Consider the following 13,894-nt stretch of genomic DNA (forward strand, 5'->3'; position numbering starts at 1 on the left):
CAAATTGTGTTTTTTTCTTTCTCTCTCTGCGTTAATGTATTTTAATACCGTATGTCTTCCATTTCATTGTCTTTTTTGTCGATTTTGCACACACACATTCACAAACACACACATACACACATGCAACTGCGCGCGCGCACACACACACACACAGCACAGATAGTCATCTGTTTTCATTGAACAAACAAGAAAAAGAAGAGCAAAGACACACCGACAGACAGACAAACAGACAAACAGAAAGAAGGAAAGAAAGAAGGGAAGAAAGAAAGAAAGAAAGAAAGCTCAGAAACACCACACATTCCCTTTCATCACAAGCACACGCTCACCTCACCAAAGAAATCAACAAACTCGAACCAACATCGTTTTTAGTTTCATAAGTCTCTATTAAAATGTCTTTCCTCTGCACGCATTCAAAATAAACAAAGAAAAAAAAACATCAATGAGATATGCACCGATCATACTTTTGCGTTCTGAAGTTGGGAGGAAAACCTCTCACCTTGCTCAGACCCTCAGGTGTAAACAGGTAAACTCTCAGATGAGTTAAACAGGTAAACTCTCAGGTGAGTTAAACAGGTCAACTCTCAGGTGAGTTGGAACCCTTAAACATGGCCCAATGCCAAACTAGACAATTGTCTCGGATCTAAGTAGACTTTTCCCCTCCTTAGATCTATGAACACGTAATGGTATATGCTTCAAACAAAGGACAAAAGTATAGGGTGAGATTGGGGTTGAGAAAGAAATGCTTCTTACTGACGGAAGAGGAGGGGAAGAGTAAAGAGAGAGGGGGGGGGGGGGGGGCGGTTGGGAGGGTAGAGCAGTTTTACAAAGTAAGTAAAGCATGGTCAACAATCTTCTTCCTCCCCCAGAACAATGCAAAGAACATGTTACAATTTTAGTACTGAACACAGATCACATAATATGCTTTTATCTTGTAAACAATATACCGCCACGAAAAAAAAAGTGAAACAAGAACAAGAGGAAATAGACGGAAATCAACACGAACGAAAAAACATTGTAAGACTCGTACTGCAAAATTACAGACAGAACAAAAATGTGTTGCCTAGTAATTGGTCCATACATGATAATACAAGTAGTTTAGCAGCGACTCTTTCTAGATCAGTTCTATATCTATGCATTACACTGCGAAAAACTTCATGGCCGAGTAGATAGATATATATCATCGTATTCACAAGTGTCAATATTTACATAGCAATAGTCGTATTAAGCAGCTCAGTTACTACTCAAACTAGCATCGTAAGGATTTCAGTCAAAAAAACATCTTCATCGGCATGAGATCTACTGTCAGAAACAGGCTTTAATGGCTTCTACTCAGATATATACACAAAACATTCACATCCTGAATTTGCAAGAGATGGAAATCCATACTGCATTGGTTTAAAAAAAATAAATTCGCTGAGGGTTGACGTATGGGCGAAAAGGTACTCCTTGATTTAAAACTACTGCAAACATTGCAAAATGTACCACCAGCAGGAGGAAAATATAAGTCAACTTCAAAAACCTTCAAAAATCAGACAAAAACTAAGAATTTAAAATGTGATTTTATTATCTGAGTAATCAAAACAGAACGTACCGTATGCAATGTTATTCATTAACTGAAGATGTTAATCAGCCATGATGGTTATAAAATAAAACAGATTAAAAAATCATATCTACTCACTTATTTAAACAAGGAAGGAAACCCTGTAAATGCAACGTATCACTGTTGCTCTATGTACAAAATATTGCTCCAAGGGATTAAATTGTGTGTAAGTACTGAACAAGTCATCACGTTACAAGTTGAACAAAAACTGAAACAAAAAAGATATTATCAGTCTTCTTTGGAGAAAAAGACTCTAGCTGCAAGATAGAGAAAATGCTGCGTCACCATGGCAGCAAAAATCAAAAACTGGAATAAAGATTCTCTCCAAATAAAGAATACGATCATGAAAAAAGAGGCAAAGGATTCATTCAAAAAGTAAATTCTATGGAAAGATCTACAGAATAAAGACTGCCATTTCTACTGTACAAGTTCAAAATTATGTCAAATGAACAAAGTTAACGAATCTACATAACAAGAACACAAACAATATGGCTGAAAAGCGTTGCTGTTGTGGTCATTATACAGGCCTTGTGATATAGAAATGATCTATTCTTTTTTTTATTCTTATTTTTATACATACTGGCATGACAAAAAACCCTAAATTGGATGCGTCAAGATAGGTATCCAGTAAAAAGAAATACTCTGAATGATCCGGGAAACAGAGAACAAAAAGCACCCTGTAAGTTCTGTCAGTCAGTTGCATACACATTCAATGGATACATCGAGTCAAATCATATATATATAGAATGCTGAGATAGTTTTCTTGTAAACAAAATTGTAAGTTTTGAGTAAATCGGCACACACACATATGTAGATCTGAGAATCAGTGTAAGTCATAAAATTTATACCGTAAGAAGAGGAATGGGGAGGGAGGGAGGGGGGTGAGTAGAGGGGGTAGGGTTTTAAGGTAGTAAACATTTTTAGCAAGATGGAGCATAGAAGGAAAGGATTTACTCATTACAGCTCATTAATGCCGTACGTTTACATCACTATTTAAGCAAAAATCAGAACCCTGTTGAAATATGGATACAAAGAGCGTTGAAACAGCAAGACCCAGACACAAAATCACTACACCTTGTTGGAACAAGAGTCTAGCATTTCTGCTATCAACACCAGCGAACACAAACATGACTGAGAGACACACGCGCACACATCGTACTGACAACATCACAACCCACCAAAAATTGAAAAAATACTGACAACTTGAATTTTGGCCGGCGTGAGCCAACACTGAGCCATGGAGAGAGCGAGAGAGAGAGAGACAACTTGGCTGATAAATGGCAACACCAAAAACATCACAACTCCATGTCAACACACAAGCATACATATATATATCTCTTACACTCCCACTCTCAGACCAACAACCATGAATCCCTAATAAAATGGATAAGTCTAATGTCAACACCCAGTTCACAGTCTCTCACTCGCAAAATAGGATGAGAAGCATTGAGAGTCATGAGAATGGGAAACAAGAACACAACTACTGTCATGAGATACGTCAGGATAGACTGAGACCAGCAAATGCATGGAAGCCGAAGGATCTGTTTATGTCAGAAGAGGTCAGTGCATCGTCACAAATAGGCTTCACTGTCCAACACAGATTCAAATCAACAATAATTAGTTATCATTCAAAAATGACATGAAATTTCAAGAGAAAAACAAACAAACATAAATTTAAAAAATGTCTATGGAAAAATAAGTTCAGTCATCATTTTCACAATATATTCCATGTATACTACCATTTGTACAGTTAGGATGGACTTTCATTTTCAAAAGCTGTCATGATTTTGCTTCGGCTAAAAAAAAGACCAAAACCTGGAGTTTGAAATAAGAGAAAAACCCATCGTAAGGAACATGGACAGGAAAGAAACTTGGACAATTAATAAGCCCCACTCTTCTCATAAGGAATTTTGTTGTCAGAAAAAAATAAAACGACCTCAAAAGACAAGGACGCATTTAAGTCATGACTAAGTTATGGGATGGATTATTTCTTAAGATGTTTCATACAACGCAGAACAATTCAATTTGTGGTCATTTTTCTCGGTGTCATTTTTCTTCTTCTCTTGAACGAAAACAGGGTCAAAATATCTCAGGTCCCAAAATGAACAATGATTTGTTTAATCCATTCATTGAACATAAGTGCATGTTCAATGTGTTCATACATGTTAGCATTTTATCTTTGGTGAACCAAATAAAAACAGCAGCAACAGTGAACAAAACACTAGACTTACACAAGTACCAAAACATCTACTCTCATGTTATAATAAAACGACCATTCACGCACAACATTCCATTGTAAGTGTAATTCAACAATCAACACTCAATGCAAAACAGGTCATGAATCGTGCAACAACTATTTGTAAAGCTCTGTCTTTGTAGCTTGAACACTTTGTATGTAAAAAACTGAACATGTCCATATCAGTTCTTAGTCATGGAGGAAATGAAAAACGCAAACTTCACTTGTTTAGCATCACAAGCAGGATGTAATGTCCAAACATATGTCACTCCCCAAAGAGCTAGTAATGTCACTCTTCTTTGCTGAGAATCAAAACAAAAAACAAAAAACAAAAAAAGAGAGAAAAAATGTACATATGTATTTCTCTGAACAGGTTATAACGAATCACACAACTGCAGTCATAAAATGCATACATGTATAATATGACCTTATATCAAACGGATGGGGCATATGTTGATATGAAGAGTTATCACTACCGCACATACTTAACACTCCCTCCACCATGACTTATGTATAACTGACAATACAAAAAGTAATATACACAGACACACAAAGTATGTAACAGAGATTACACAATGACAGATACAACCTTCCAAAAATACCTTCTGATAGTGATAGTGTCTTGTCTCTGCAAAAATGTACTAAAGCAACCTTTAGGAAAACCCACTCTTCAGTAGATTCTCTCATGGCACAACTGACCATTTAAGCCAAGTTTGAAAAAAATCACAACAGTGCCTTAACTGAATAAATGACATACATTCAGGCAGATATTTAATATTTTTCTTTGAGGTTCTGAGCAACTTTTAAGCCCGCCATTTATTCAAACAGAACTGTACATTTCTGGCCTTTTATAACTTTCATCATGAGAAAAAAATCAAAATGTTATTGTATATTTACACTCATAACTCCAACAGACAGGGCTGATTCTGCTTAATATGACACATACAAATCGTGTGTTTTGCTATGAGTAAAAGCACACAAACTATAATATTGCAGGATTTCAGCAAGACTTTTCGCTCATACACATTTAAGAAGATTCAATACTCACACCTGCACTCATTCGTGTTTTGAAGATGGAAGGAAAAACCAGTATACACTTTACTTGGTTTAAATGATCTGAGGTATTGTAAGTATACAATTGCAGAACAGTCATCCACAAGAAAGATAAATGTAAGATCATTATTCCCATGGGAAAATACTTTTCAAAGTTACTCCTGACAGGCAGCATAGTAAACTAAATTGAATTACAACAAAGAAAAGTGTAAACTGCACTAAAGTGAAAAAATAAGATGTTGCAACAGCTTTGAAACTATAGCTGCAACAATTTTACTCCATTTGCACATTGCATTCAGTGCCTGGCCAGACAAATCAAGCTTCCTATTAAAAATTCACGTGAATGTATGTACAGTGCCATGCACAAATCATATATATTCAGTTTACTTTCCTTTATTTGGTGTTTAACATCGTTTTCAACCGTTCAAGGTTATATCGCGACGGATATATATTCAGTGTTGAAACACAAAACTGTATGCTGTACTGGACAAGCCCTATATATCTACGCAGCTAAATCTGCTGTGTGCAATAACCTGTGCTCCTATCTCCTGTCTGCTCGCTTACACTGTTAGTAGCTGAAATGCCTGGTATGATATAAAAATAGAAAATGGTTCATTACATTAAACCTTTTAAGCACATTTCTTTTTCTCGTGTTTTCAAAAACACCCCACATTCAGTTACTCAAACTGTTGGAAGGAAATCAAATCTCCAAGGAACATAAAATGTTTTGCTTAAAAAATTAAAACTTAGAGTTTTAGTCATCAAAATTTAACAAACTGCATTGAGCAACTATACACAAAAGCAAAAAGCTAGCCAACAACTAGCAAAAATCTAGATTATGACTAGTATGAGATCAACTGCTGCAATCATATTTAACAGCTCTTAAAAAAAAAGTACTGCATGCTGCAGATATCTATCTTAAGAGAAGGTCCACCTACCTAAAAGATGACGAAAGCCAAGATAAGGCAATAAAACTATGCTTGATGCTTAAATGTTTTCTGGACATCTGGCTATACCACACACCAAGTGACAAACTGGTCTGGTGACTTCAAGCCAAAGGGTAAAAACAGTCCAGCACCAAATAAAGCTAAATATTTCTCTTTGCACCTATCTGCAAACCTAATTTATAAATGGCAAAAGGAGGCGAGTGTTAACCCCCCCCCCCCCCAAAAAAAAAAAAAAAAAAAAAAAACCCAACCTACAACAACAACAGCACATCATTACAAGAGATGCAACCCTGATAACTCATTTTCATGAAATCGATCAAAATTGTATTTCCCCAGATGACAATTCCCTCACTGGCAAACTGGGGGAGGTTCAGAGACGGCTACTACAACAACCAGTCAACTCAACAGTTAGAAATATCAAAACAAAGCAGTGGTTCCTTAGAGCTCAGTGTCCAGCAATCTGATTGGTCAACAGCACATCCGGAAGCCATTTTGAAACAAAGAAGCAGGGTGGCAAAGTCCACTGGACGTAAACCGGTCCAATAACAAAGAGATGGCCCAAGTTCTGCCAACACTCTTCTCTTCTGTTCCACCATACCTACGCTTATGTTTGTTATTGGAGCACCACCACACAGCTGTACAATCGCTCTTTCTTGTAATTCAATAACAATATACTGTGGTTTTTATTGTATTTCCCAACAGTTACCTTTCTAATCCCCCCTCACCCGCAAAAGGAAGAAATGCAACAACTGACGAATGCTGTGTTGTATTACTTGACTGATAATCCATTACTGTAATTGTTTTCTTGGAGTACAAAAGTTTATCCAGGAAAACGGTCTGCTATAGAAAACAAAACAAAAAAACACCACCGTTTCTGTCACGGTAACAGCAACACAAATTCCCGTGCAGAGTGTGTCCAATCTTTGCCCAAAGAAGAAGCGTAACACCTGTGCTCCCAATTTGTAGCTGATATATTGTAATCCAGTGCTGGCATCTTGACTTCTTTGTGCAGTGGGATTTTGTAGCACGATATCAGTCTCTCTGAATCATTTTTTTTTATATCACTGTTAGTTTTAAAACAACGCATAGGTCCTTTGCAGCTTTGCTTTGGAAGATGGAGGGAGACAGTACCCACCATTATGACGTACTTTCAGAGGAAAAGGGGTTAACCAAACACTGCCTTTTCTCATGACATGCAGTAACCAGCACAAAGAGTTGCGTTTACATCCCTTTCCAAACACAGGTAGGTGTAGAACTTTGTGCCATTAGCTGGGTAACTTCTTTGGTTTCTATCAATCCAGAGATAAGTTCGAAACTGTCTTTGTGTCTTTTGTCACATCCTGTGGATTCTGATCTCTTCAGATAGTACGTCAGGGCAACAGGGATAAGAACAGTCCGAGGAAGCTACAACGCTTCAGGCAATCCAGCTCAGTTGCTGATGCCAAGCCCTAAACAGGCCCTTTGCCAGATAGAAAGTCTCTTATCATTCTTCATACACTGGCAATATTTTCCATAGTCCTGAGCCTGTATTTTCAGACCTAGCACAGTCAGTGTGCCTGAGATTTGAGGTGCTCTGGCTGGTTCTTTGTCATGAAAGTGCCCCATAGAGAGCTCAGTCCATCTTTGGATGTTTGCCTTCCTCCTTGTCAGCAGCAGAGGCCATGGCAGCGACAGGGGACTTCCTGGAAGTGTAGGAAGAGGCGGAGGTAGCGGTGTAGGGCGCCCTGTCACCACCAGACCCCGCATAAGAGGAAGGGGCGTGAGCGGGGTTGGGGGTGGCCGGTTTCGGGGAGGAGTGGGAGGAGGAAGAAGCAGCGGAGGAAGGGGAGGAGGAAGGTACGACGCTGGCGCCCAGCTTGTTGACCTTGACCTTGTGCGAATCCTGATGGCAGTGAGCCTTGACCTCAGCCAGGGTGGAGAACTTGTCGCTGCACACGCGACACTCGTACTGCACCTGCTCCAGCTTCAGCATTGTCTTGCCCCCGTGGCCGCCACCCGAGTAGCACGCCATGCGCTGGTGAGTGAGGCAGGCGTCTCGCACGGGGTACACCATCTGACACTTCTTGCAGATGTAGCCGACGTCCACGGGGCTGTCCACGAAGCAGGCCATGTCCAGAGAGCTGATGCTGCCCTTGAGGTCCGACAGGGTCTTGCAGTCCTGCGTGTAGTGGGCCAGAGTGCAGCCACTGTCCTGCACCTTGTCGGACACTGACTTGATGGCCTGGGGCGGGATCTGCAGCAGCGGTAGAGGCGTGCCGAAGGACAGAGGGTCGTAGGCCAGCATGTGTTCAGCACCTGTAATGATATGTACCTTGTTGAACGGGTCTGTCAAGGTGATAGATGTCAAGGCTATTTTGTTCAATTAGCCTTTGTGGTATAGGTCTGTCGAGATGCGCTCTAAGCAGGGCTAATTTGTGCAACATTTCTGCGAAAATATGTAATAATCAAGGCTATTTCATCTTTCAATCAGACTTTGTTTACAGATCTTTTTTTTTTACATTGTTTGCCACACCGACAGTCATTTTTAATTTGTTTCAATGTTTTCAATTTTATTTTTTTTAATAGATTTTTTAACTTACCAGGCAGAAGGCCAGGCTGAAGCAAGGGCATGGCAGTCATCCCAGGGAAGAAGCCAGGCAGACCAGAGTACATGTAGCTGAGGTAGCTAGGGTCTAACCCTGGCAGGTACCCCCCTAGTGCCATCATCTGAGCCAGCTCTGCTGCCTGTTGTGGCGTCGGTTGCTGTTGTTGTTGCTGCTGCTGCTGCTGCTGCTGTTGTTGATGGTGGTGGTCTTTACTGCTGCTGCTGCTGCGACTACCACTGCTGGAGCTAGCTGTTGATGAGCGGGAAGAAAAAATAGTCTGCGATAAGTCCTATGAAATCTTGAAAATAGCAAACATTTCAAATGTGGTTGTGCAACAAGAGACTTAACAAAGCTTACAGTTAATGTGAGATCTCAAAACATGAATCAACATGCAGTAAAACAGAAATTAATCAATTGTTATTTATTAGTGTTCTTTCTTTCTTTCTTTATATGGTGTTTAATGTCATTTTCAACCGTTCAAGGTTATATTGCGACGGGGAAAGGGGGGAGATGGGATAGAACCACTTGTTAATTGTTTCTTGTTCACAAAAGCACTAATCAAAAAATTGCTCCAGGGGCTTGCAACGTAGTACAATATATGACCTTACTGGGAGAATGCAAGTTTCCAGTACAAAGGACTTAACATTTCTTACATACTGCTTGACTAAATTCTTTACAAACATTGACTATATTCTATACAAGAAACACTTAACAAGGGTAAAAGGAGAAACAGAATCCGTTAGTCGCCTCTTACGACATGCTGGGGAGCATCGGGTAAATTCTTCCCCCTAACCCGCGGGGGGTATTTATTAGTGTTATGAAGATGAAAACATTCTTACTTATTTTTGATTTAAACTGTGTTTGAAGACAGCACCATAAATAAGCCATAGGCTTGTTGTTGTTTTCATATTTAATAAATGTGCGTACATTTCATGTACAAGTAAATGGAAATAAAAAATTGTTGAAACCAAGATGAAAACATTTGAACACTACCTAACTGACTTCCTGTACAGTACTTACCAGATGCTTCACTCTTCTTCTCGCTGTCTTTGTGGTTCTCTTTGTGTGATGACTTCTTACTGCTGGGAACGTCCGGCACCAGAGGCATACTGCCCAGAGTGAAAGGGTTACCCACTCCTGCACACGCACAAACGAGTTCAACAGTATTGTTTCCACCATGTCTCTCTTTCGTTTATTACTTCTTTTTGACAGCGTTGAATTTTTTTGTAATTATATATAATGCAAACAAACCATGTGACAAACTCTGAAAATCAAGTAAGAAACGCAGATATTCCATGCAAAAGCTAAAAATGCATCCTCTTTTATTCATGCACACACACACACTGGTTCACCAATTTAAACTCTACTGTCTGTTTGACATTTTGACATGCGACTGAAATCTCTCTCACACACACACGGACAAAGATCCAAAAACAGTTTGACTGCAAACGTTCCAAAATTCAGAATAAAAAAACCAAGAAACCTTCAATTATTGAAAAAACAAAATGTTACATTTACAGTAGTCATACATGTAACATTACATTTACACAAAAGGACAGTCGCAGCCACACACACCCACACTGAGTGACTTACCTGGCAATCCACTGGAGAGACCGAAGGCAGCGGCGTTGAGGCCTTGCTGGAGCTGGGCGAGCTGCTGCTGGGAGGAGGAGGAAGAGCTGTTCTCCCACAGCTTGCGGTCCATCTCGTGCGACTGTTGCCGTAGTAACCCAGACACCGCTGAAGGGTCGGAGATATCCCGCTCAGCGTCCGATTGGTTCTGGATGTATTTTTTGGCGTTGTCGATGTGTCGCTTGGTGAAGATGTGGTCCTGAACGGTAAACTTGTGTGAATACTTGAAGTTGCACAGCGCGCACTCCTCGGGTGTTTTGGAGAAATCTGCATCTGAGCCGAGACCCTTAGACATGTTCAGCTTGGACTTCTTCTCCTTGGCGCGGGCGTTCTGGAACCAAACCTGCACCACTCTCTTGGGCAGCCCGATCTCGCGGCCTAGGAGCTCACACTCTGCCATGGTGGGGGTCTTGTAGTCGATGAACAGCAGCTTCATCGCCTTGATCTGCAGACTGGTCATCTGAGTGCGGTGTCGTTTCTGGGCAGAGCTGCAGCCCATGGGGTTGGAGGCGTTGGACTTGGGCGAGGAGGGGCTGCTGCCCATGTCTCCTTGGTACTCCGAGTCGTTGAACTCCGAGTGCGTCTCTGAGTACGAGTCCTCGTAGCTGTTGTGGCGGTTACGGTCGTATTCTCGGTTGACCTTCTCTAGGAAGCTGGCCGAGGCGCTGTGAGGCCCGTTGGTGCTGATGTTAAAGTTGCTGTTGAAGCTGTTGCCGAGGCTGAGGTTGAGACTGCGCTCCAAATTGCTCGCTGACCTGTCTCCCTGGCTGGACGATGATCGCTCGCTGTGACTGCCGGACCTTTCCTGAGAACTATGCGAGCTGCTGGGCTTGTTGTCGCTGCTGGGCTTGTTGTCGCTGCTGGGCTTGCTGTTGCTGCTGGGCTTGCTGTCTGTGCTGGGCTTCACCGTAACGCTCAGGTCCAGTGGTGCGTCGTCATCAGCGGCGGAACTGGCGGAAGGGGGAGGAGGGGGTGCGGCACGTTTCTCTCCAGATTTGCTGCTATGGCGACTGTGGGTAGAGGAAGTCAGGGGTTCTGGAGCAAGGTGGCTGGCCTTGGGGGTGGGGGTGGCTGCGGAGGGAGGAGAGGGGTGGGCAGTGCCACTCAGCTCAGTGATGTACTTCTTGTAGGCGTCCTCGTACAGGTGCTGCATGGACAGCTGGATGGGGTCAGACACCATGGCGGGCGGAAAGCCCAGGGACAGGTTGGTGGGAGGCATGAAGGACAGGTAGGGTGACATGCTGCCGGGGCTCAGCAGTTTGCTCAAGTCTGCAGCAGCAGCGGCGGCGCTGACCTGAAGGGAGGCGGATGATGTGCTGGGCATGGAATGCGCTGGCGAGGGAGGCTCGATGGCCGCGTCTGGGATGGAGTCCACGTTGATCTCGCCCTTGGCCATCTCTTCGGGGTGCTTGGTGGCCAGGTGGGACTCCAGGGCGGACTTAGCGCGGAACAAGGCCCTGCAGAACGGACAGCGCTTGTGGATGAGCTGCTGATGCGCCCTGTACTGGCCCTTGCGCTCCCTGGCCCGCGTGTTCTGGAACCACACCTGCACCACGCGCTTCTTCAAGCCGACGTCCTGGGCGATGGTCTCCAGCTGCTTGCGGCTGGGGTTGCAGTCCAGCTGGTACTTCTGGTACAAGTAGTCCAGCTGTTCAGGCAGGATGGTGGTCCTCAAACGCTTGTCCCGAGGCTGGTCGTCCAAACAACTATCATCCATCATCTCCAGTTTGCGCTTGTGGGCCCCAGGGCTGACGGGGCTCATGGACCCAGTGGACATTGCTGAAGAGGTTGTAGGAGTGGTAGGCATGGACGCTGTGGAGACGAGTCCCTTGCTGTCCTCTTGCTGGGCCAGAGTCTGCAGCATGCCAAACGCTGAGTTGGTGGAGAAGGCGGGGAAGAGCGCCGTGTTGAGGTTGTGGATCTTCTGGTGCTCCTGCCACAGGTCGGCGCGGTTGAAGGTCGCGTTGCACTTGTCGCAGCGGAAAGCGTTGCTCTGGGCAGCTGGGGAGGTCGCTTCTTTATGTGAACTCATGGACAGGTTGAGGGAGTCGTTCAGGCCAGAGTCGTCAAAAGACGTACAGCTGGACAGGCTGTCATCATCGGTGACAGAAGGGAGGGGCTTGTTGTTGTTGTTCTCCTGCAGACATGGCCGCTTCTGGTGCTTGATCAGCTCATAGTACCTCTGGAACACCGCCCCGCATTTCTTGCACTGGTAGTTGAGACTAGGAGTCCTCTGGAAAGGCGACGTGCTCTCTTTGGGTTCAACAGCCGGTTGGTTCTCGTAGATCTTCCTGGCTTTTTGACGAGCGTTTTGGAACCACACTACAATCACCCTGGGGCTGAGGTTGAGCATCTTGGACAGATGATCCAGCTCGTCGTCCTTGGGGTAAGCGTTCTGCTCAAAGTACTCCTGCAGGACCTTGACCTGGTAGTCAGTGAAGCGCGTGCGGTTGGCCCGCTTGTTCATAGCATTCTGAGCTGCTGCCTCCCTGGCCAATGCCATGGCGTGAGCGTCAAGCATGTTGGCTGCACCACCTGTAGCTGAGGGGGTCGGGGTGGGAGGTGCCGAGCAGGTGGGGGTGGAAGGGATGGAAGACACGTTGGAAGGGGTGGAGGTGTTGGAGCGACTCTCGTACTCTCTCCTGTCGTCAAAGTCGGGTCTTGGCAAGAGATCCACATGGAAGGAGGGCGGTGGAGGCTGAGCTTCTGGCATAGTGTCTGGTTCAGGCTCTTCCTGCTTTACGGCGGTCGGCACCTCTTCCTCCTCGTCGCAAGGCTCCAGCTTCACACTGGTGGGCGTTGTGGAGATCTTGCCTGTCTTCTCGTACTCCTCAAGGTCAATGGTGGTCGAGGGGGGGTTGCTGAAGTTGTAAGGAGAGTCCTTGTTTCTTTGCCGTTCCTTGAAGAGCGTGTTACGGAACCAGTGCTTGATGACCTTCTGAGGCAGGCTTGACTGCTCAGACATCTGGTTGATCTGGGCTTCTGAGGGAGAGTTGTTGATGTCGAAGTGAGCTCGGAGAATCTTGAGCTGATCGTCGCTGATACGAGTACGGACGCGCTTCTGGTTGTTGGCAGCAGCCGCGGCAGCAGCTTGCTGCATCTGCTGCTGGGCTGAGACCATATTGGGGTCCATCATGCCCAGGTTGAGAGGAAAGCCACCAGACATATCCATGCTTCCTGGGGACATCATTGAGACAAGAGGATTCTGCATGCCCAGGAGATTCATGGGCATGGACATAGGCATCATGCCGAGCATGGGCATCATCTGAGCCATGTCGTAGGGTGTGGGTAGCTGTGGGGGTGGGGGTGGGGGAGGTGGCATCTCATCCTTGCCACCCTTCACGTTTCCTTTGTCTGGAGCAGTTTGCGCGGTGTTTGAACTGGTGGATGTTGTTGCTGCGGTGGTGGTGCTAGCCTGAGACACACCTTGGGTGGTGGTGGTGACAGGGAGGACTGGTTCGGGTTCAGGCTTGGGCTGCTTTTTCTCAAAGTCCTCCTTGAACTTCTCACCAAAGTCCTGCACAATGTCAATGGGAACCACACTCTTGTGGACCTCCTCCTCGTGAGCCTTGAGAACAAAGACACTGGAGAACTCCCTGCCGCACTGCAGACAGCGACTCTTGTTCATCTCAGGCATGTCCATCCGCCCCTCCAACTCTTTCTTCTCTTCTTCCTTCTTCTCAAGTACCTCAGTGGTAGCTTCACTCTCCTCCGTTGCTTTCTTCTCCAGGTTTTCTTTGTCTTCAGTTTCATCTTCTTTGGTGGTGTCTTTGTCCTTGCTGCGCCCTTTCTCCTTTTCCTTCCTCCTGTGCTGTGTGTACTCATTGAACTGCATGACGCA

At 44.3% G+C, this 13,894-nt stretch overlaps 1 protein-coding gene across 1 annotated transcript in view; it reads right to left on the minus strand.

Annotated features, from left to right (window-relative positions):
• Window positions 1-359: 359 nt before the first annotated feature.
• Window positions 360-13,894, minus strand: part of LOC138961051 (zinc finger homeobox protein 4-like) — a 72,696-nt gene continuing 59,161 nt past the window's right edge. Inside the window, exons 5-8 of the mRNA XM_070332648.1 lie at window positions 10,015-13,894; window positions 9,442-9,558; window positions 8,416-8,670; window positions 360-8,131 (exon numbers count right to left, since the gene is read on the minus strand). The exon at window positions 10,015-13,894 is cut by the window's right edge and continues 2,051 nt beyond it. Of these exons, the coding sequence (XP_070188749.1) occupies window positions 7,449-8,131; window positions 8,416-8,670; window positions 9,442-9,558; window positions 10,015-13,894 (4,935 nt within the window). The 3' untranslated portion in view covers window positions 360-7,448. The remainder of the gene's footprint in view (window positions 8,132-8,415; window positions 8,671-9,441; window positions 9,559-10,014) is intronic.

This window comes from Littorina saxatilis, linkage group LG1, assembly GCF_037325665.1.
Source record: "Littorina saxatilis isolate snail1 linkage group LG1, US_GU_Lsax_2.0, whole genome shotgun sequence".
Taxonomy (NCBI): Eukaryota; Metazoa; Mollusca; class Gastropoda; order Littorinimorpha; family Littorinidae; genus Littorina; species Littorina saxatilis.